Genomic DNA, 22,166 nt, shown 5'->3' on the forward strand with positions numbered 1-22,166 from the left:
CTCAATTCACTCAAACTTAGTACTATTTTAGTGTTTAATCATTTAAGACTTGCTGTTGTCAGTGTTGGGAAGATTACTCCAATCCAGTTCGCTTTATTTGTTTAGCACATTTCAAAAACAAAGTGCTAAACAGAGACAAGTAAAAACATTATTACTTTGAAACTGTTAACAGAATATTGACTACCTGCCAAAAATCTTATCTGTAATGTTGTGTAATAAGGGTAGTGTATTCCCAGAGAGTTTAGTGTAAAATAGGGTTGTCAAAAGTAGCAAAAATTACATACCAACCTATTTTAAAACTTATCAAAACAAAAAGCAAAATTGATACTGAGAAAAATCACATAAACAGAACAAAACTGGACCTTTCCTGGACAGTTTTAGAATGATCTTTAGCTTTGTCAGCTCTAGTATAAGATCACATAGCAGCATAAAGAAAGTACTATTATTTAATGTTGAAAATTACATTCTGTTGTCTAAAAAAATTATTAGTTATTTTATTCTCAGTGTGATATTGAAATCAATATAGAGTATAGAATCCTTAGTATCAAAATAGAGTATGGAATTTTATTATGAACACTAGTGCCCTAGTATAAAAACAAAGGATTAAAGCAGCTTTATGTTTATTGCACAGTTTGTTATGCATATACACTACCGGTCAAAAGTTTTATAACACCCTAATTTTTCCAGTTATTTATTGCAATTCAAGTCGTGCAAGTCCAATGAATAACTTGAAATGGTACAAAGGTAAAAGTATTGAACCGCCAGAGTTTTAAAAATAGATAAAAGAACAAAAGGCAAGTCCAAGCTCTGCCAAAACTACCTCAGGAAAAAAGAACAAGATGGTGAGCTTGAAAACATGGAGTGTCCAGCACTGTCTCAAGACTTAAACCCCATCAAGCTGATTTTGGGATGAACTGGATGAACGAGTGAAAGCCAAGAAACCTACAAGTGCCACACATTTATGGGAACTTCTGCGACAGACTTGGGAAGAACTTTCTGAAGAATATTTGATTTCTATTATAAAAAGAATGAGCCACAAGTGTGTTCAGCTGTTTTATCTGCCAAAGGTGGACACTTTGATGAATCAAAAGTTTAGAATACGTCTTGGTCAACAGTAAACAATAAAAAACTAGAAAAAGTGTGGCATTCTAAAACTTTTGACCAGTAGTGTCTCTAATTATAAAAGAAAAGATCACACACTCGCCCAAGAGTGATGTTTTCTGTATTTCTCAGCCTATACTACATTGTATATTATGTAACTTGAGTAACTTAATCAGATTACTCAAAATTTGTATTCTGGTCTCATGTGTGCATTTAGTTCCTTCCCAACACTGCTCATTATAGTCACAGTGCAATGACTGAAACAGGATTGATGCCTTTCTATTGATTGCATAACTAATGAACTGTGAGAACTGTGCTGACTGAAAGAGAGAGAGAGCTTCTGCTGGTGGCCATTCCAATAATTTATGGGTTTGCTTTTACAAACTAAGAATTTATGTTTAAATAGTGGCTTGATTTATTATTTATTAACAAAGCAATGCAAGACAATACAATGGGAGTGCCTTGTTTGTTTTTTGCGGTCAGATTCACATTTTTATTTTGTTTTCAGGGCGAGTTGGAGAGACAGCTCCTGCAGGCCAACCCAATACTAGAAGCCTTCGGGAATGCAAAGACTGTGAAAAATGACAACTCGTCTAGATTTGTAAGATAATTAAAATAATACATGTGTTTTTTGTAAATAAACTTATGATAGATTTTGTGTGAAAAGTAAAACTATTTTCTGTTTCAGGGCAAGTTCATCCGCATTAACTTTGACATGGCCGGATACATTGTTGGTGCCAATATTGAGACCTGTATCTTTTTATGAACTGTTGTAATGTGTAAGAATCATTATGCTGTTTGTTGTTGTATATAACATCATAATTAAGTACAAAAATACTTTAACCAATCACACAGACCTCTTAGAAAAGTCCAGAGCCACACGTCAGGCCAAGGATGAACGGACTTTCCATATCTTCTACCAGATGCTTAGTGGTGCTTCAGATGAAACAAGAGGTGAGCTTTAATCAAATCTATACACACTGTCTCCCATTAATTGAGATGTTTAATTTGTGGGGACTCTGGGAATTTGTAACTCCTTTCTTGGAAAATACAGCTCACAACAGTTCGTTGGCTTTGATTGACATGGAACGCTAAGCCTCACCCTCGGACGAAATGCAGAGAATTTAGGGAGTCCCTTAATTTTTGCCCGCATAATCTGAAAACAAGCTGAACAAAAAAACTGGTAATTATATAAATATGCATTACTTGTGCCAATATAGTCTCAGTATAAATCTGAGTAACTCTGATACCTTTATTTATCAAGAAACAACCAGAGAGACTGAGCCAAGGCACTCAACAGAATCAAAACAGTACAGAAATAACAAGTGACTCTAATGATTTAAAATTTTTAACAGTATCAAAGGGCCTATATTATGCACAGTTGACTTTTTTTTTTGTTTTTACCCGGGTTACAATTCATAAAAAATATACCTGTTGTTTTTTTCTTTCATTGGTGCAGTCAGTAAAATGCCTTCCTGTAATTGTGACCGTGTTGAGTTATAATTTTTAAATCTTTATCAAATGTTTTCTTGTAATTGCACTCAAATGATCTCATTCTGTCACTCAGCCAGTTTACTCTTAATAGATTTTGTTGTAGCTTGTTTAACATCTGGTTTCTATTGTGTCAGAGATGTAATTCTATTATTTTCATTCTCGCAACGACAAGCTAAGGCTTAATATGCAAATTCGTAATACTACAGGAAAAACTAATCCATTACATCTCGTGTATTTTCAGTACAGGCATTTAATTACTTCCCAACACGGTTCGTTTATAGTCACAGAGCAGTGTAAAACAAGATAATACAGGAAATGCTCCACTGTGTTTTTAAACTTCATACACTCACTAGAATCATTTGAACAATTTCAGCTTTGCAACTGGTAAAGAAAAAAGTAACAACATTCTAACATGTCTTAAAACTCACAAGAGTCAATTTTGTGTGATATAGGCCCTTTAACTAATGAGCCATGAGAACTACTGTAGGTTTTCTGAAAGATTGAGCTTCCGTTGGTGGCCTGAAATATAACCCCTTTCACTATAACTATGACTGGCTAATGTTTTGTATGCAAATTAGTAACACTATAGGAAAAAACAAATCTATGGTTGCCAAAGTAGTAATAAAGATTACTACAGGACCTGTAATATAATACACAGAATCTTATAGTTTTGAATATCACATAATCTCTCTCTTTTAGCCGACCTGCTCTTGGGGACTGCAGACGAGTACCGCTTCCTCAGTGGAGGGTCGGTCCCAGTTCCAGGTCAAAGTGACTCAGAAAACTTCACTCAGACCATGGACTCGATGGCCATCATGGGCTTCACACCAGAGGAGTCAGTGTGTAAGTTAAACACAGTTATATACAACAGTTAAAAAGGTACACTATGTAACTTTTTGTATTTTTAGTATCGAGACTATACCTTAGTAAATCCTAGTACTAAATTTTATTGTATCGCTTTATAATATAGAAGTGTAACATATCTCTATTTTGTCTCTCCTCAGCCATGTTAAAGGTCATCTCTGCTGTGCTCCAGTTTGGGAATATTTCTTTCACAAAAGAGAAAAACCACGACCAGGCCTCGATGCCCGACAACACGGCTGCCCAGAAACTCTGCCACCTGCTGGGCATCAACGTCCTGGAGTTCACCCGCGCCATCCTCACCCCCAGAATCAAAGTGGGACGGGAGTACGTGCAGAAGGCCCAGACCAAAGAACAGGTGACATTCTGTTATATTCTACATAGACACACGACAATGTGGAACATCTGCATGATTTATTATTATCCGTCATATGTGTTTGGACTTTTCAGTGTCATTCTGATTGAGTTCAATATTTTTATTAAAATATTAAAGGTGTTTGATCTACAGTTTCAGGTGAAGGGTTCATCACCTGCTTTTCTTCTTGGAGTTTTTATTGCTTTCCCTTGAATGTTCCACAGTATGGCATTAAACATGCCTATTTTCCAGGCTTTGTATTGTTTGAAACATGCTTAGAAAAATATTCCTTCTTACTTTGAACATGCTCGCCTATCCTAGATCTCATGTGGAACTTGGCCTGGGGTCGTCACCTGCTTGTCTCTATGGAGATAAATAAGTTAAAATGCCTTACTATGGAACATTCCAGGCAAAGCTGCGAACTCTCCAATAGAGAGACAAAGAAAGTTTCATAGTGCACCTTCAAATACAGAATATATATACCTCCTAACTAAATAAATATAATATTCTAACAAAAAATATATAACCCAGATAAATATTCTGAATTCAGTTCATATGAGTGATCATGTTGTTGTGTCCAGGCTGACTTCGCAGTGGAGGCTCTGGCTAAGGCCACATACGAGCGTCTGTTCCGGTGGCTCGTTCACAGGATCAACAGAGCTCTGGACAGAAGGCAGAGACAAGGAGCCTCCTTCATCGGGATCCTTGATATCGCTGGATTTGAAATTTTCCAGGTTTGGACGTTTTCATGTCACAAACAGATCATAGATCAATATCAGTTTTTATTTGTCATCTATATTGTATTAACACAAGGTTAAAACATTGTTGTGAAATACAAATAAAACATCAGGATTGACCAACTTGCCAGCTCTGTAACTGTATAGCATAACAATTAGTAAAAGTGCACATTTATGCATTTGTAGTGCAGTTTTCAGTAGAGTCATCCATAAAAGAAAACTAAAGTGCTGTTGCACCATCCATTGTGTAACATATATTCATGGGTTTCAGGCATCAGGATTCCTGATTTGAAGATTTTGGCCGGGCAATGCAGCTCAGGAACATAATTCAAAACAAAATATTATATCTTTTGAACAGGGAATGGTCCTTACAAAATCCTTCAAATCTGGAAGAAATCATTTGCCTGAAGTTCATGAATACACAGATGAACATAACATGTCCTCTAACCTCTTTCTAATTGATTTTTCCTGTAGCTGAACTCGTTTGAGCAGCTGTGCATAAACTACACCAATGAGAAGCTGCAGCAGCTGTTCAACCACACCATGTTCATCCTGGAGCAGGAGGAGTACCAGCGCGAGGGCATCGAGTGGAACTTCATTGACTTTGGCCTGGACCTGCAGCCATGCATAGACCTCATAGAGAGACATGTATGTACAGCAGGGCCTGTCACAATCAATACTATATCCACTTATACTGCAATAAATAAAAGCTTGATGTTCAATGCTTATCATGTATATATTTTTTGCACAAGTGGGATTTTTTACGATAAGATAAGAGGGTAAATAAGTAACTTATTTTTCTCTGACGTGTTATAGAAACTAGGAATTCTTGTTTGAGATTTTAAACATTTGAGATTTAAAAACTTACTACTATTTCTTCAATTGCTGACAATAATATACACTACACATATGATATAACTGCATGAAATCCAGTGTTTTGTCAAACTAAATTTAAATTTCCTTGGCTAATCAAATATTTTAATGATTCTTATTGTTTTGGAATGATTTTGCAGATCAGATTTTACCCAGTTTTAATATACATAAGTTGATAAAAAGATGTTTTTTTCCTGGTCAGAATAACCCTCCTGGTGTCCTGGCTCTCCTGGATGAAGAGTGCTGGTTTCCGCGGGCAACAGATCGTTCATTCGTGGACAAACTCACGGGAGAGCAGGGCAGTCATCCCAAATTCTTCAAATCAAAACAGCCACGCGGAGAGGCCGACTTCTCCATCATCCACTACGCTGGGAAGGTAGGCTCACCGTCTCCGCTGTGCCTGCAGAAACGTTTTACCTCCACCAAATGTTTGCAGTGAATGAATAAATAAAAGACAAAGGCATTTTTATCTTCAAAGGTGCACTATGTTTTTCTAGTTTTCACTTCTGGTATTCTTGAATCCATGGGGATGTTATTGCCCTGTCTGGACTATTCCACAGTATGCTATTAAATTTAGACAAGCACGTGAAGCCACCTGTCCAAGTTGCAGGTGACATCTATAGTAGTTTAGCTGTTTAATTATATACCCTGAAACATTCCAGAAAAGTTACATAATGCACCTTTAGTTTTTGCTCTATTACTAATTATAATGATTTTGATAATGATTTTATTACAAATGTCAAGAGTCTTTTGCTCCCTGGTGTAGGTGGACTATAAAGCAAACGAATGGTTAATAAAGAACATGGATCCTTTGAACGACAACGTAGCGTCTCTCCTCCATCAGTCGTCTGATCATTTTGTGTCTGAGCTCTGGAAGGAAGGTAAGTCTAATGTCATATTTACACAGAACACCTAAATGTAGAACAATTAATGTAGTTTTATAACTACCATGTTTTTTTACGCTTAATAATGCTGAGTGAATTGTTTATTTACTTCTTGAATTCTAATCTGTGGGTTTCAGGGTGATGAGTGTCTAACACCGCTGCTATAACAATTAACAATTTAAAACAAACCATTATAGCTTTTGAATATGCAAAAGTCCTTAAACTGTCACGCATAAAACTTAGTTCTAAGTTTTCAATTAAAAAAGCTTTGTTTTAGTATGTTTGTTTGGCTAAAAAGTACTGTGGCATCAGCCAAAACCCATAAAAAGCAATACAATTATTATAATTTATTATAAATCAAACACGACCCATCCTATTCAAAGTGAAGAATGTCACTATAAATGTATTAAGCTAACTTGTTATGTATTTCTGTCTCTTTCTGCTATGCCACTCTCCTCCTCCTCTCCCCCTGTGCTTTCCTTTGCTTGCTTTTTCTTTATTTTTCTGTCTTCCTCACCCTCCTCTCCTCTGCGTCAGACATTCAAACTCTTCCTCGTGTCTACTTCTTTGATTCCTATGCAACAATCCAGGCCAATGGCAACGACAGTAGGTTCTCCTCCTCCTCTCTGTGGATCTGTCACTCCATCTGCCCCACTGCTAAAAATTATTTCTACATGAGTTTAACCAACTTGGATTCAGAATATTTATTTCATTTTGAGAACTTATCTAGCTAAGTATGTGAAGGGTTTTTTTAGTTGTTGAAAAATATTTTACAAGTTTCAGATTCTTTTCAATTCAAGATTCAATATTTTATTGTTCTTGTCATAGAAAACAACTAAATTACATTTAGAGCATCAAACACTGCAAAACCCCATTCAATAACCCCAATATAAACAATAACAAAATAGCATTCAGTGGAGCAGTCAAACATTTTATCTTTGTCTTAATTTCAGTCAAAATTGCCATTGCCAATTCTTTTACTTATAATTTCCCTACTCCACTGTCAAAAAACTGGCAAAAAATAAGAAAAATATATTAATTCATCTAGACCTACTAATGAAGTAAACCCCAAGTATTCAAAACTGCTAAAACTGCAAAATATTTTGAATTCAAATCATTTTTTAACTTGTGTAGACACTCCTTTGTTCCATGCTTTTGTGTGATGTTAATTTACATGCCTGTGTGTTGTGTAACCTTAAAGTTGCATGTTGTTTGGTAGTATGTATTTACTGTGTGAGTAGTTTGTCATTATCTTTTAGAATTTTGCTTTGTCGGCTTAACTACGTCTTTGAAGATAGTATTTTAATAGTTTAGTTGAATTCTTCTAATATTTTCAGTTTAGATGAACTTTTAGTCAAAATTTGTGGTGGAGGGCTGGACATAATGCTAGATGTCGGTATTATGCAAATTAGATTATGAAATGATCATGAATTAATTACTCACAGTTTAGGGTTTTACCTCTGTAATTACTAGGCCCATGCACATGTGGAAGTCCATACTTTTTTAATCAGTACATATGAATAAATGGAATTGTTTTTTCACTCTTCATTCTTTCTCACTGAAGCAATTATTTGAAGTTAAGTTATTATCCAGTAGATTAGAAGACTTTGTGAATGCACTTACTAAATGATCAGGTTCAACATTTGCTGATTTTCTATTTAGAGATTTTTTATATTGCTTTGGCCAAAGTCCCTGCCCTCCATCTAAACTTTTGACATAATAAAATTCTACATTGTGAACCCAACCTAAATCATAAAACACTTTCATAATTCCACTTTGATGGTAAACACATTTCTCTATCTTCTTGCAGTGGACAGGATCATAGGTCTAGACCAGGTGTCCACAGGTGAGAGCAGTGGCCCGGTGCCCTTCGGAGCAGCCGGATTAAAGACCAAAAAGGGAATGTTCAGGACCGTGGGACAGCTGTACAAAGAGTCCCTTACCAAACTCATGGCCACTCTGAGGAACACCAACCCCAACTTCCTCCGCTGCATCATCCCCAACCACGAGAAGAGGGTATGGTTTTTATTAGGGGTGTAACAATAACCAAAATATCTTGATATTGTATCATCAAAGGTCTCTCAATAATATCGTGAGCCATCACAATATATCGAATCACAAGTTTCTTTGCTTAAATTCACTGTTATGGTGCAGCAAAAGCTAAAAAAACAGAGGGAACTACATCGACCATGATCCTTTGCTCCGTTTTGGTGCAAACTACATGAAGAAATAGCAGTTTTAAGCACTTTTAAAGAAGAATAAGTAGTATATTCACAATTCTATTAGCCTCCCCAAAATATCACAATAAATACCGTACCATGAGATGTCTATCGTGAAAATATCGTACTGTGAGATTTGGATATCGTTACATCCCTAGTTTTTATGTTTATTCAGTAAGTAAGAGTGTTAATGGTGCAATATGTATATTTTGGGTAGAGTTTACACTGCCTGCTTGTCTCCAAGGAGGTGTTATTGTTATGCCTGGAATGTTTCTCCGTATTATGTTATAATGTAGCGAAGCATTTATGTTTTCACTGTATTTTGAAGCAATGAAAACCTGTGATTTAATACATGCACGGTAGATAAGTTTAATACCGTACAGTGGAACATTCCAGCCAAAACCATGTTGTCTCAAGTAGGCAAGCGGGTGGTAGATTCCCCACTAGAAAAGTTGCACCATAGTGTACATTTAATTGACACACAGCCACACAAGCTATGTTCATATTGCAGTCCCATTATAACGTTCATGGTAATTCAGCAGCTACTGTTAATGAGTCTATTATAGGTGTTAAATATTTTTTTGTGTCTGGACTAATCATGTAATAATTTGTCATAATGCATAGGCTGCTGTAGAAGTTGTACAGTGTATTCGCAAAGATCTGTTTTGCACACACAACTAGGCTTATATGAGGAAAATAGTATAATATAAGAGATAAAAATCAGATGACAAATTAAGGAAAGGCCAGTTTCACATACAGTATGATTTGATAAGGTTAAAACTAACAGTCTTTTTCTGGTTGCTTAGGCAGGAAAGCTTGCTCCACACCTGGTTTTGGATCAGCTTCGGTGCAATGGTGTCCTGGAAGGTATTCGGATCTGCAGACAAGGATTCCCAAATCGCATCCCATTCCAAGAGTTCAGACAGAGGTACCATCAGATACAGATACTAATGTTCAATATTTTTCTTGCTGTTGCTATGAACGGTTTAATGACAGACAGGACAGCTTAGAAAAATGCCTAGTTTAACATTTCAGACTGGGGCCCATCACAACCATCTGTCCCCTCCCCCTGTCTCTGCACCTCTTACCGCACGCTCAGATTCAGCACCTGTTAATGATTGCTTTTACACGTCCCTGGTTTTGTCTCTTGATAAATCACATTCATTTCACACCTTTTAAATTACAGATATGAGATCCTAACACCTAACGCTATTCCTCGCACCTTCATGGACGGGAAACAAGCGTCAGAACTTATGGTGAGTCATAATAATATTATTATTTAAACAATCAATGCACATAATATTTGAGATTAGGGCTGCACGATTTTGGAAAGAAAATCTAATTGTGATTTTGAAGTATTGCAGTTGCTGTTAGATTTGCAATATATGTTTAAAAAGTAGGATTCTGTTCAGAGTGCACATTGTAAACTCCAAGAGCATAAATATTTGTGATTGTTTTGTTTTTAATAATAGATTCTTAATTGATTTTGTTTGTCAGATAAGGGCTTTAGAGCTGGACTCAAACCTGTTCAGAGTGGGGCAGAGTAAAGTCTTCTTCAGAGCTGGAGTTTTGGCTCATCTTGAAGAAGAGCGAGACCTAAAGATCACAGACACCATCATCCGTTTCCAGAGCGCTGCCAGGGGATACCTCGCACGCAAGTAAGAGATATGACTCTTTCATCATATAAGCTTATACAACTATTTTATCAGAACGTATTTATAATAAGACTTATCTTATTATAATTAATTAATTAATTGTATCATCATATTTTTTGTTGGGATTATACACATAGTAAGATTGCTGTTATATATATTATACATACAAATATGTTCATACTTTTGTCATCCTTTGGCTTAATCTTGATATATCAAACCATGTTTAGACCTATTTTAGGCCTTATATAGTCCTGGTTTAGATCTGGTGGTACTCTGAAAGCCTATCCTATGTGGAATAAGACTTTAAGAGCCACTGCCATATAGTTTGCAACAACAACAACAACAACAAAGAAACATTTTATTGGTTTCCAGAGCTTTCGCGAGGAAGCAGCAGCAGCTGAGCGCCTTACGGGTGATGCAGAGGAACTGCGCCGCATATCTCAAACTCAGGAACTGGCAGTGGTGGCGCCTGTTCACAAAGGTAAAACACCACAGTAACACTGCAGCGTACACAGGACATTCAGATGTTATGTGTTAAAATGTGGAAGGATCTACTGGGAAAGAGGACAATAAATGAGCAATACTGCTTGTGAAAATGTTGAAGATGCTACGTGTAAACGAAGCAGTGATCAGTGTATTTTACTTTTATATGTCTGCAGCTGTCTGAATGTAGAAGTGTTTTTGTGTTCAGTTTGTTAATATTATGCCTCATTGTTTTTGTAGTTTTGTTTTGTTCTCTTTTTGATTTTGTATATATTAAAAATCATAAATATTTGAATTATAATAAAAAATGACTGTGGCTGATATGACTGTGGCTCTTGCTCTTGTGCAGGTGAAGCCGCTGCTGCAGGTGTCGCGACGGGACGAGGAGATCCAGGTCCGACAGGCGGAGCTTCTAAAAGCCCAAGACAAACTGACCCGAGTGGAGCAGGACTACACCGAGCTGGACCAGAAACATGCACAGGTAAAGACAACACTGTTTGTGAATATGTGCCATCCCTCTGTCATCCAGGCTAGTTAATGAGCAAATCATGTAAAAACAGTTTAAAACACGGCGCAGATGGCAACTTTATGAAAATGTTTGCTGCAAAAACACAACAATATTGTGCTTCATATTTTAATTTTTTGGTCTGTGTGACACAAACAGCGGTGCACTTTTGAGGAAGTTCTGTTTTTGGAGTGAACCCACTATTGTACTTTATTCTCACCAAACAAGCAGACTCTAGTCCACTTGAAATTGGAGGAGATTGGATTGAATAAAAATAACATAAAAACAACAAAATGTGAAACAAGAGCAGAGCAGAGCAGATGAGAGAAAACACACACAATTGTTTACAGAATTTCAAAGTAAAGTTAAACCATACTGGCGCATTTTTAACAATCTGAATCACTTGGTCGTTAAAAATTATGGACAGTTGGGGGAAATTTCAGATGGTAACTGGTGACAAAAGTGTATATAAGGCATACAAAGTGCTTTATATCAAGGAACCACTCAGGGTGCTTTCATACCTCACCATAAACCACATCAAAGTGTGAACATGAAGGCATCCTCATTCACACGTTCATTTACACAGACACTGGAAGAAAGGGAGAATAAGTGAGTTGCCCAAGGACACATTGGCAGTATTCATTCAGTAATCTCTATCATAAATTTGAGCATTGTGATCCATGACAGGTCCATTCCTATTCATCTCTCACACATCCTCTTAACTAGGATTGCCAAAAGATTGTCAGATAGTAATCGATACAAAAAAACTCACTTTCACAGGAGAGAAATGAGCCTTTCCTGAATTGCTTTAGAATGATCTTGAGCTGTATCAGAATAAGTATAATGCCATAGACTAGTATACGCCCATGGATAACTATGCAGCTCTACAAAGGCAGAAGGCAGTAACATCATGTTTGGTCAACAATTTGTTAATATAATTCTGGGGGTATTTGAGACCTCCTTTATCATGTGAATATAGGAGTCATGCAAAGGCAAAAGGCAGTAATAGTGTCAGTTAATGCCTTTTGCCTTTGCACAACTCTTTATTTTTGACACATGATACAAAGGCAGAGTACAGTAACTGCCAAATAAGGATCAAAGGTCAATTTTGAGCTCAATATTTTTCACATACAAATATTTCTTCATTATAGTAACTAGTTGTCAAATTTTGGGAGCCCTACTTATTATACTACAGAAATTTTAAATAATTTTTCTCAGTTTCACACTCTGGTGAGCTAAGGTCTTTTGCCTTTGTAGGGCAGTATGGAACCTATTACATACCTGGATGACAGGTAGCGCAACATGGTAATTTGAAAGAAAGTACTACAATTGAATTGTCTAAAGAAAGACTCTATATTGAGTATTGGATCTATTCTTTTGTATCGAAATCAAGTTTCAAATTCCGTATCATGACATTACTCCTTGTCATTCTGCAGCTGTTGGAGGAAAAGGCCTTGTTGGCAGACCAGCTCCAGGCCGAGGCGGAGCTGTTTGCGGAGGCGGAGGAGATGAGGGCTCGGTTAGCGAGCAGGAAACAGGAGCTGGAAGAGGTGATGAGTGAACTGGAGACTCGACTGGTGGAGGAGGAGGAGAGAGGGGTGCAGCTGAACAACGAGAAGAAGAAGCTGCAGCAGAACATACAGGTGAGAGCAAGATCTACACAACAACAATAAGAGGTGGATGAGCCAGAAGGGGGTTGGGCAAATTTAATGCAAACAAGGTACATTTGCAACTGTGTGGTCAAAAACGTTCAAAACTGAGTGTGTGCTGCCGCCGGTAGCCACAGCAATTTCAAGTACTATGTGACATCCCCCAAGACTGCCCTGATTACAGCCAGAGGTTTCTGATTACAAACACCTGCCTGCAGGGGCAGAGTCTAAAGTGTAGATACCTGTGAGACCAACCACACTGTTCTTCGTATGTCCAGACTCTGCCCTTCCTCCCCCTTCACTCTTATCTTTAGTCCTCCAGGTGCTGCCCAAATTAGCATCTCTATTAGAATTTAGGTCATGGGTTTAGGTGCGTAGTCCCACTTTAACATTAGCCAATAAGATAAATACCAGTAGATTTCTATTTTGGCTTGTAACACATATTCACACCAACCACTTTGTTTGGTTGTTTTTATATATGCAATTATCTTATCTTAGTTCATATTTGAAGTTGTCATTTGTTGATCCTGATAACAATTTAAATTAGTCTATTCTTCATATTATTTATTGGTTCTCTTGTGTCTTGTCATTAACATCATACATTGAACTGTTCTGGTGCTTTTTGTGGTGTCTGTAGGACCTGGAGGAGCAGTTAGAGGAGGAGGAAACTGCCCGCCAGCGCCTTCTGCTGGAGAAGGTCACACTTGAGACCAAAGTCAAAAGCCTGGAGACCGACCTGATGGGTGCAGTGGAACAGAGAGATCGATTTAGCAAGGTCATTACCACATTTTAACAGGACTTACAGCTCCCACCCAATTAACCTTACAGCAGGGGCACTCCAAGTGAGTGAGTGACTTTGTGAACTCACAAATATCACGAGAATCCATCTTGCTGTGCAAGTTTAGTGTGTGATCCTCATGTAACAGATATGCATAGATGTTGAGGCACTATATCTGTATTCATGGGTTACATTTTAATGTTTAATGTTAATATTTAATGTACAGTATACATTTTGAGTACTTTTAACCATTTTGCAGCTAATTATAGCAAGAATCTTACTTGTCCTCCATCTCTACACTATAAACCCTTAAAATATTGACAGAAAGTAAATGGAACCTTTTATTTTTGCATTTGAATTTTGTTTTTCATAATCTATTTTGTTTTTCATGGAGTAGGAAAAGAAACAGTTGGAGGATCGTCTGAACGAAGTGACCGACCAGTTAACAGAAGAGGAAGAGAAAACCAAAAGCCTGAACAAACTTAAGAACAAACAAGAGGCCGTCATCGCTGATCTGGAGGGTAATTTACATATGTTAACTTATGCATTGTATTTGAACCTTTTAAAAGAAATGATGCCCCTAGAAAAGGCCACGTATCCCACATGTTTCCCTTATTGATCATAGTATGTTTAAGAAATTATTATTATTAATTAAAATTATTATTATTATTATTATCATATTAGTCAACTAATAAAATGAGGTATGTGATTCTGTCATCAAATATCAGCATTCAGTCAATGCATTAATGTTGTTTACTTCCTCATGTATCTTGTATTGACATTGATATTAACAAAAAAATTGCATCAAGCCAAAATATGTTTATTTTCAAAGTAGATTTTAACAAAAAGTTTGACATCAAGTAGTAGTTCATTCCGTTCAATAAGAAATTATTCAATAGTGCCATAAGATTTTAAGATCACATTTTTTTTTTTTTTTTTTCTTAGCTTTTAACCACATTATATTGTTGTGCCCTCATCAAAAACAGTTGTATTTTGATGAATTCAAACTTTATTAATCCAAAAACATCTTCTCTGAGCCCTCAAAATGATCTGTTCACATTTTCCCCAAATTGTTGCAACACAGGTAAAAAAATCTAGACTTCCCCTGTTCCGTTTTTAAACCCATAAACACAAATTCTGCAATCAAGCCACACAAATGTATAACATGTGTCTTATAATCTTGAATGGGGTTTGTAATCAGTAATTTACTTGATGTGAACTTAACTTATGTATTTGCATGTTATTCTTCTATTTGCAGAGCGTCTAAAGCGTGAGGAGCAGGGACGTCAGGAGCAGGAGAAATGGAGGAGGAGGATGGAGACTGAGTCGATGGAGGCCCAGGAGCAGCTGTCGGACCTGGGCATGGTCACGTCCGAGCTCAAGGGCAGTCTGACTCAGAAAGAGAAGGACATCGCCACACTACAGGGACGGTGAGACTAGACTTCTGCTTTTATCAGAGGCATCCGGGATTGATTCCTGTATTCCAAAATTATGATTATGATTGAAGATATCACATATATTTTTAAACAATTTGGGGCTAAAGAAAAAGTTGCAGGTTCGCTCATTTGCCATATCTCTCTCCATGTTCTGTCAAGCCACAAAAAAGTTTAAACACATAATATTGATTGATATTATAATAAATGAAGGATGTCACATTTTTTTCCACCTTAAAAAATTGTCCATTCTTAGCACTTGCTTCACCTGTCCCTGTCATATCATAGAGTGCAAATTTTTTAAACTTATACACAACAGTACCATCACTAAATGTGTTATCATTACAGCCTGTAGCATTACTCACCTGTCCCTGTGTTTCTATGTCAGTCTGGAGGAGGAGGGGGCACGCCGGGCTGAAGCACAGAAGGCTCTGAGGGAGGCCATGTCCCAGGTGTCGGAGCTGAAGGAGGAGGTGGAGAATGAACGAGGGATGAGAGAACGAGCGGAGAAACAGAGACGAGACCTGGGGGAGGAGCTGGAGGCTCTGAGGACAGAACTGGAGGATACACTGGACACTACTGCAGCACAGCAAGAGCTCAGGTCTGGGGTTAATGAATTTAACTATTTGACTGACCATTGTCATCATTTAAATGAGCTCTCAGTGTTCTGAGCATGATATGTGTCCTGTGTCACTTGAACACAATCTGTTTTGTTATTAGCTAAATGTCTCTCCCCACTCTTTATCCACCTTGTTAGGTCTCGGCGAGAGGCAGAACTCAATGATCTCCAGCGCTGTGTGGAAGAAGAAACTCGGCGTCATGAGGCTCAGCTCTCAGAGATAAGGGTCAAACACAGCTCCGCCATTGACAGTCTGCAGGAGCAACTGGACAACACTAAGAGGGTAAGACCACCAGCAATACACTTATACTGGCATCCTGTGTAACTTATATACTGTATGTGCATTTACTTTTTTTTTTTTTAGTTAGTTATTTTGTCAGAAAAATATACAAATATTGAAGAATTCTTAGCACAACACAAATGGAAATCATAAAAATAATAATAGTAAATAATAAAAATTAACACAAAAAAAAAGAATATTTGTGTAACTTAATATGTCGTTCCCCTAACAGGCTCGACAGTCTCTGGAAAAGGCCAAGTCAGTTTTGGAGGAAGAACGGCAGAGTTTGACAGAGGAAATCAAAGGTCTCCAGGCTAGTCGAATGGAGAGTGAGAGAGGACGGAAACGAGCAGAGAACCAGCTTCAGGAGCTCACAGCGCGTCTGAGTCAAGCCGACAGAGAGAGAGAAGAGCGGGAGGAGCGCATGCACAAACTACAGGTGACAGATTAATATAAGGATAACATATGCACAATATATAGCACTTATTGTTTGTGCAAGAAAATAAATAAATGGCAGTATTTTATGTAACACTAAATTTTTTTGAGAAATTACAATTTTTTTAAATATATTTTAAAATAAACAAATAAGGTCTAGACATAGAAAAAAAAACAATAAAATATTCAGTTAAATTAGTCATAAAACTAATTTACATTTTTCATTTCATGGAGTTGTGAAAAAATGTCTTGAATTATCACTTTAAGTTCTTTACCACAATATTTCACATCACAAATGCATTTGCATATTGGACAGCTGTAATTATCAGTAAGTATTTTATATTTTAAATGCACATCTGTCAGAGGCATGACTTGAACATGTCAGGATTTAGAAATAGGTTTGTTGTAAAACGTTTTCTCAAGCTGCCTGTTACATAGGCCCTCACAAACCTAGAAACATAATGAATAAATTGTAAAGGCAATAATTTTACAAGAAATGTATTAATTTTTTTTCCTGTACTTTCAGTGTGAAATCGAGTCTCTATCAGGAAACCTTTCCTCTTCTGATACAAAATCTCTCCGTCTCACTAAAGAAGTCACCAGCTTGGAAAACCAGCTACACGACATACAGGTAAAAAGTTTTTATTAGAATTTTTATTAACTAGAAACTGGAAATTATTCCCATCACATTGATTAATTTTATTCAAAGATCAGTGAAAATAATGATGTGGTTTGTCGCAGGAACTGCTTGGGGAGGAGACTCGACAGAAGTTGGCTTTGGGGACGAGGGTCCGTGCTCTGGAGGATGAGAAGAATGTACTGATGGAGAGAGTGGAAGACGAGGAGGAGAAATCCAAAGAACTGAGCAAACAGATACAGACACTCACTCAACAGGTGAAAAGAGCATTTAAATACTCCAGCACAGAGACATGGGTGGGATTTATACCAATGTGATACTGATACCATCCTTTTATAGTCTTGATTGCAATACAAATAATTCATTAGGTTTAGACTTTAGACAGATAATTGAGAAGAAGTCTTTAATTTCTCCACGACAAGAATTCATATCTACTGGACCTGGTTTTGCTAGTTTTATCATATCTGATCCAGTTAATTTATTGTTTCTAAATCATAGACTATAGTACATATTTGTATTGTATTTGAAAGTAGCTAATAACTTCTAATAATTGTCATTTAGTGTTTATGTATTAATCTACTTCTGACATTTTTATTAATCTGCTCAAACCTTTTGCAGTTGACAGACTTACGTAAACAGACAGAAGAGGTGAACACAGTAGTGGAATCAGGAGAGGAAGCACGCAGGAAACTTCAGCGTGAACTGGACAGCGCCCTCCAGAGGGAGAAGCAGAAAGAGGAGGAAAAAGAACGAGTGGAGCGGCAGAGGGAGAGACTGAGAGAGGAGATAGAGGACATGACCCTGGCCTTACAGAAAGAGAGACAAAACTGCACCGCGCTGGAGAAGAGGCAGAAGAAATTTGATCAGGTGATAATGTGTTTATTTTTTTCTATGTTGAGTTGAATTGTGAGTTTTAGGAGATTTAACTTTTTACTGTTAATTTTATTAAATTTTTTTCAGTATAGAAGATGCATGTCTAGTTTTGTAATATGGAAATGTACACATTTGTCAGAAATGTGCTTTGTTTTCAATAAATACTAGTATATGACAAATTTAAAGACATGTTTTGTTTAAGTAAGTAACTATTTTTCCTTTCCTCATCAGTGTTTGGCAGAGGAGAAAGCCGTGAGTGCTCGTTTGGCCGAGGAGCGAGACAGAGCAGAAGCCGACAACCGTGAAAAAGATACTAAATATTTATCACTTTCAAGAGCTCTGCAGGTAACAAAACCATTCTACATATTTTATTCACAGTTATCTGTACTTGCATGATAATATGGTAATACTTGTGTTTGCTGAGTGCAGGAGGCCCAGGACCAGAGGGAGGAACTGGAGCGGATCAACAAACAGCTCCGAATGGAAATGGAGCAACTGGTGAACCAACAGGATGACGTTGGCAAAAATGTGAGTCCTAGGTTCATTCAGACAATTCTACTTCTAATACTAAGGTCCTTTTTAAAAAGAGAATAACTATATAATGCATTTCCATTTTTGTAAAATTGTTTGTTAACCAGCTAAAAAAAAGAGTTAAGACATTGTTCCATTACATCTCCCCTCTTATCTGACTGCCTGTGAATGAATTTATTGTTGTTTCCCAGGTCCATGAGCTGGAGCGTGCACGTAGGTCTCTGGAGACAGAGGCCCAGAGCCTGAGGGTTCAAACTCAGGAACTGGAAGAGGAGCTGACGGAGGCGGAGAACTCTCGGCTCAGACTGGAGGTCACTCTGCAGGCCCTCAAAGCTCAGTTTGAAAGAGAGCTCAGCACCAGCGAAGAGAAGGGAGAAGAGAAGAGGAGGGCGCTCAGCAAACAGGTGAAGACACTTTTGTTATAATACCATGTAATCAAAATCACATTACAGTTTGCTGTATTCTTAATTTGTGCTTCGGATACACTCTCAAATGATAAGCTACTTCTATAGTCACACCTTCCATCTCTGCCTACTCGGGTACTTTCACTAACTTCAGGTATACTCACTAAAGCATATGCACTGGTCAGACCTCTGATCAAACCACCAGCCGTTGAGTTTGAGCTGCAGCCCCTTAATACTACTCCTATTCCTAATTTCCTGCTTTAACTGACAGGGTTTGAGTTAAGCCTGAGGGATTTATGTTGTTCAGGTGCGTGAGTTGGAGATCCAGTTAGAAGAGGAGCGGAGTCAGCGCTCTCAGGCCGTCAGCACCAAGAAACACCTGGATGCAGAGCTGCAGGATCTGGAATCTCAGGTGGAAACATCAAACAGAGGCAAAGAGGAGGCCATGAAACAGCTGCGCAGGCTGCAGGTACCACTGACTATTATATATGTGTTCAGTATATGCATAAATAAATGGATAAGTAACAGTGACTGGGACTGAGAAGCCCCTTCAACAGTCCCTGAGAAGTCTTTCAACAAATGATGCAAAAATAAAGGCTTTCAATCTTTGTGACCAACATTGGTATATTGTGTTTTAGGATTGATTTAGATAGTTTTACTTCTATGGGATTCAAAATGACTCATGAATATATCTAAATTACAACAAATGGGTCAACTGTGTTACAAAAACAAGAATACAGGATTGACTTGGGAGTTGCTACTTGCAAACCATTAATTTGCTGAAACCTTTACCTCAGGCTCAACTAAAGGAGGTTTACCGAGAGCTGGATGAGGCCAAAATAACAAGAGAAGAAGTGATGTCCCTGTCCAAAGAGAGTGAGAAGAAGGTCCAGGCTCTGGAGGCAGAAGTCCTGCAACTCACAGAGGTATTATTTTAAAACATATTTGAACAATAATAGTGCTAAGGAATATAACTAGTCTAATATTAATATTCAAAACTAATGGTGTTAAAATTATAAGACAAATATCACCTTTGTGATCCTATAGGAGCTGGCTGTATCAGAGAGACAGAAGAGACAGGCTCAGCAGGAGAGAGATGAGCTGGCAGATGAAATGATCAACAACACCACTGGAAAGTAAGTTCAGTCATCATTCACACATTTTAGTAATAAAAGTATTAGTTAGAATATTAGTTTGTATTTATACATTTTAAATGAATATTTTTACAGTTAAGATTTTGCATATTTAAGGTGGGTTTTAACAAGTAGTAGGTAGTGGAGATGATAAGGTCTGAGACACTTACATAGGCTGGTCCATGTGTCTATAAAGGACTTTTAATCGTTTACACAAGAGTGCCTCAAATCCACTTCCATTCACATTTTTACGTTGGTATGTGCCAAGTTAGTTCTCTGTTCCTCCATGATAAGTGGCCTCATATTTAAAGAGCACCTGTGTCCGACATCCTTCTGTCTGACTCTCTGGAGTCCCACTGAAGCACTCACTTTATCTCCTGTTTTTATCAAATAATTCATGTTAATTAAACACAGGTAATTAAATTTTGGGTCTGGACCAAAGCCACTGAAATAATCTACAGTGGCTTGAACCATAAATCAAAAAACAGCCTTAACCAGTATCTTGTGAGATTGCAGCAGAAAAAGTATTGCTGTCAAATATCTGCTATGTTTTCAATATTGAACTGATACAATATCTGGGAAAAAACCTTAGATATCACCGATATACGCTTAATCCTAAATCTGACCTCTGCTTGTCCAGATCGGCCTTGGGTGAGGAGAAGCGTCGTCTGGAGGCGCGGGTGACTCAGCTGGAGGAGGAGCTGGAGGAGGAGCAGACGAACTCAGAGCTGATCTCGGAGCGTCACAGGAAGCTGGCTCTGCAGGTGGAGACTCTGACAGTTCAGCTTCAGGGAGAGCGCACATTGGCCCAGAAAGCGGAGGCAGCCCGGGAGCAGCTCGAGAGGCAAAACAAAGAGCTCAAGACCAGACTGGGAGAGATGGAGGGGGCCGTGAGGGGCAAACACAGGCTCAACGTCGCCGCTCTAGAGGCCAAGGTGGAGTCACTGGAGGAGCAGCTTGAACAAGAGCAACAGTGAGTGACACAGAGATTGGAAACTATAATTGTTTCAACCTTATTTTAATGCACCGTATAACAACTTGTAATAACATGTAATAATGATAACGATGCAGTAGTCTTATATATCACTTTTCTAGATGAGTTGCTTTACAATTTTGTGCATTATTCATTATTCATTCACTCCATACTTGATAGCAGTAAGAAACTATTGTAGCCACACCTACCCTGAGGCAGACTGATGGAAATGAAGCTGCCATACTGCACCATCGAACCCTTAGAACACCACCAACACTGACACACACACACACTGCATTCATACTAAGCAATGTGGATGAAGTATTTTGCTGAAAAATTGAACTTTTGTTATATCCAGTTGAGAGGAAAGCGCAGACATCTCCCCTGTCCACAAATGCACAAATGCATAAAGCACTCACCGTCTACACATTTTTCTTAAACAAAATAGTCTGTATTTTTGCTGATATAGACTGAAACGTCAGTTGGTCTCACCTCATGTTTTTTTGGTTTGCGTGGCCTTTAGCTTCAGCACAAACCTCAATGCTACTCTGTAACTGGTCAGCCAACCAGCCGGCAGGCTCTTTCACACCAGTGGGAGCATGCCCAGATGGATTCTCGAGAGTCTGTGAAATCACAAATATCGTGAGAATCCATCTTGAGTGAAAGATTATACTAACCAGGTTCAGCCTTGGTTATCTTCTGAGATCTGATGGTATCAGGCTTTATGAGTCCATGTAAAATGTGTTTTACATAAATGTAAATGATAATATTGTATATTTTGTATGTTTTTTGTTTTCCAGGGAACGTGCCATTGCAAACAAATTAGTGAGGAAGACAGAAAAGAAACTAAAGGAGGTCATGATGCAGGCTGAAGACGAGAGGAGACATGCAGACCAGTACAGAGAACAGGTATGTCAAGACTTTAAAGTTGTAATTAATGTAAATGGAAGCACAAAACATGAAATAAAGAACAAATTATTTTACTCAGTTAAGAATAATAAGTATGTTGTCTGAAAACCACTCTAGCAATTTCATTAAATGTTTTCCTACTGGGTGGGAAAAAATTGAAATTGAAGTCACTGTAATACATTTTGTTGAAGATTTGAAAACTGGACACTTTACCAATGGCAAAAATAGTACAACTGATTTTTACAGACTAATCCTAATCCGTCTGTGTGTGTTCATCCAAAACGTTCAACAGTAACACAGTTGTTTTTGGTATCTATAATCTCATAGCTCCATTTGTCCTTCACT

At 37.7% G+C, this 22,166-nt stretch overlaps 1 protein-coding gene across 2 annotated transcripts in view; it reads left to right on the forward strand.

The window, feature by feature from the left end:
• Window positions 1-22,166, forward strand: part of myh14 (myosin, heavy chain 14, non-muscle) — a 49,482-nt gene that overhangs the window by 20,932 nt on the left and 6,384 nt on the right. For both annotated transcript variants that reach the window (XM_055164221.1, XM_020927886.2), the window contains exons 8-40: window positions 1,610-1,702; window positions 1,790-1,853; window positions 1,957-2,055; window positions 3,295-3,438; window positions 3,600-3,814; window positions 4,393-4,545; window positions 5,023-5,196; window positions 5,624-5,797; window positions 6,188-6,302; window positions 8,116-8,321; window positions 9,331-9,452; window positions 9,711-9,780; window positions 10,022-10,182; window positions 10,552-10,660; window positions 11,012-11,143; window positions 12,604-12,810; window positions 13,454-13,591; window positions 13,992-14,115; window positions 14,853-15,024; window positions 15,416-15,628; window positions 15,785-15,929; window positions 16,159-16,365; window positions 16,888-16,992; window positions 17,103-17,255; window positions 17,617-17,865; window positions 18,103-18,216; window positions 18,301-18,399; window positions 18,594-18,806; window positions 19,114-19,275; window positions 19,604-19,732; window positions 19,854-19,942; window positions 20,580-20,912; window positions 21,713-21,821. In XM_055164221.1, coding sequence (XP_055020196.1) covers window positions 1,610-1,702; window positions 1,790-1,853; window positions 1,957-2,055; window positions 3,295-3,438; window positions 3,600-3,814; window positions 4,393-4,545; window positions 5,023-5,196; window positions 5,624-5,797; window positions 6,188-6,302; window positions 8,116-8,321; window positions 9,331-9,452; window positions 9,711-9,780; window positions 10,022-10,182; window positions 10,552-10,660; window positions 11,012-11,143; window positions 12,604-12,810; window positions 13,454-13,591; window positions 13,992-14,115; window positions 14,853-15,024; window positions 15,416-15,628; window positions 15,785-15,929; window positions 16,159-16,365; window positions 16,888-16,992; window positions 17,103-17,255; window positions 17,617-17,865; window positions 18,103-18,216; window positions 18,301-18,399; window positions 18,594-18,806; window positions 19,114-19,275; window positions 19,604-19,732; window positions 19,854-19,942; window positions 20,580-20,912; window positions 21,713-21,821 — 4,992 coding nt within the window. The remainder of the gene's footprint in view (window positions 1-1,609; window positions 1,703-1,789; window positions 1,854-1,956; window positions 2,056-3,294; window positions 3,439-3,599; window positions 3,815-4,392; window positions 4,546-5,022; window positions 5,197-5,623; window positions 5,798-6,187; window positions 6,303-8,115; window positions 8,322-9,330; window positions 9,453-9,710; window positions 9,781-10,021; window positions 10,183-10,551; window positions 10,661-11,011; window positions 11,144-12,603; window positions 12,811-13,453; window positions 13,592-13,991; window positions 14,116-14,852; window positions 15,025-15,415; window positions 15,629-15,784; window positions 15,930-16,158; window positions 16,366-16,887; window positions 16,993-17,102; window positions 17,256-17,616; window positions 17,866-18,102; window positions 18,217-18,300; window positions 18,400-18,593; window positions 18,807-19,113; window positions 19,276-19,603; window positions 19,733-19,853; window positions 19,943-20,579; window positions 20,913-21,712; window positions 21,822-22,166) is intronic.

Source organism: Boleophthalmus pectinirostris, unplaced genomic scaffold (assembly GCF_026225935.1).
Source record: "Boleophthalmus pectinirostris isolate CB_2022bp ecotype Guang Dong unplaced genomic scaffold, ASM2622593v1 HiC_scaffold_6, whole genome shotgun sequence".
In the NCBI taxonomy this organism is placed as follows: domain Eukaryota; kingdom Metazoa; phylum Chordata; class Actinopteri; order Gobiiformes; family Gobiidae; genus Boleophthalmus; species Boleophthalmus pectinirostris.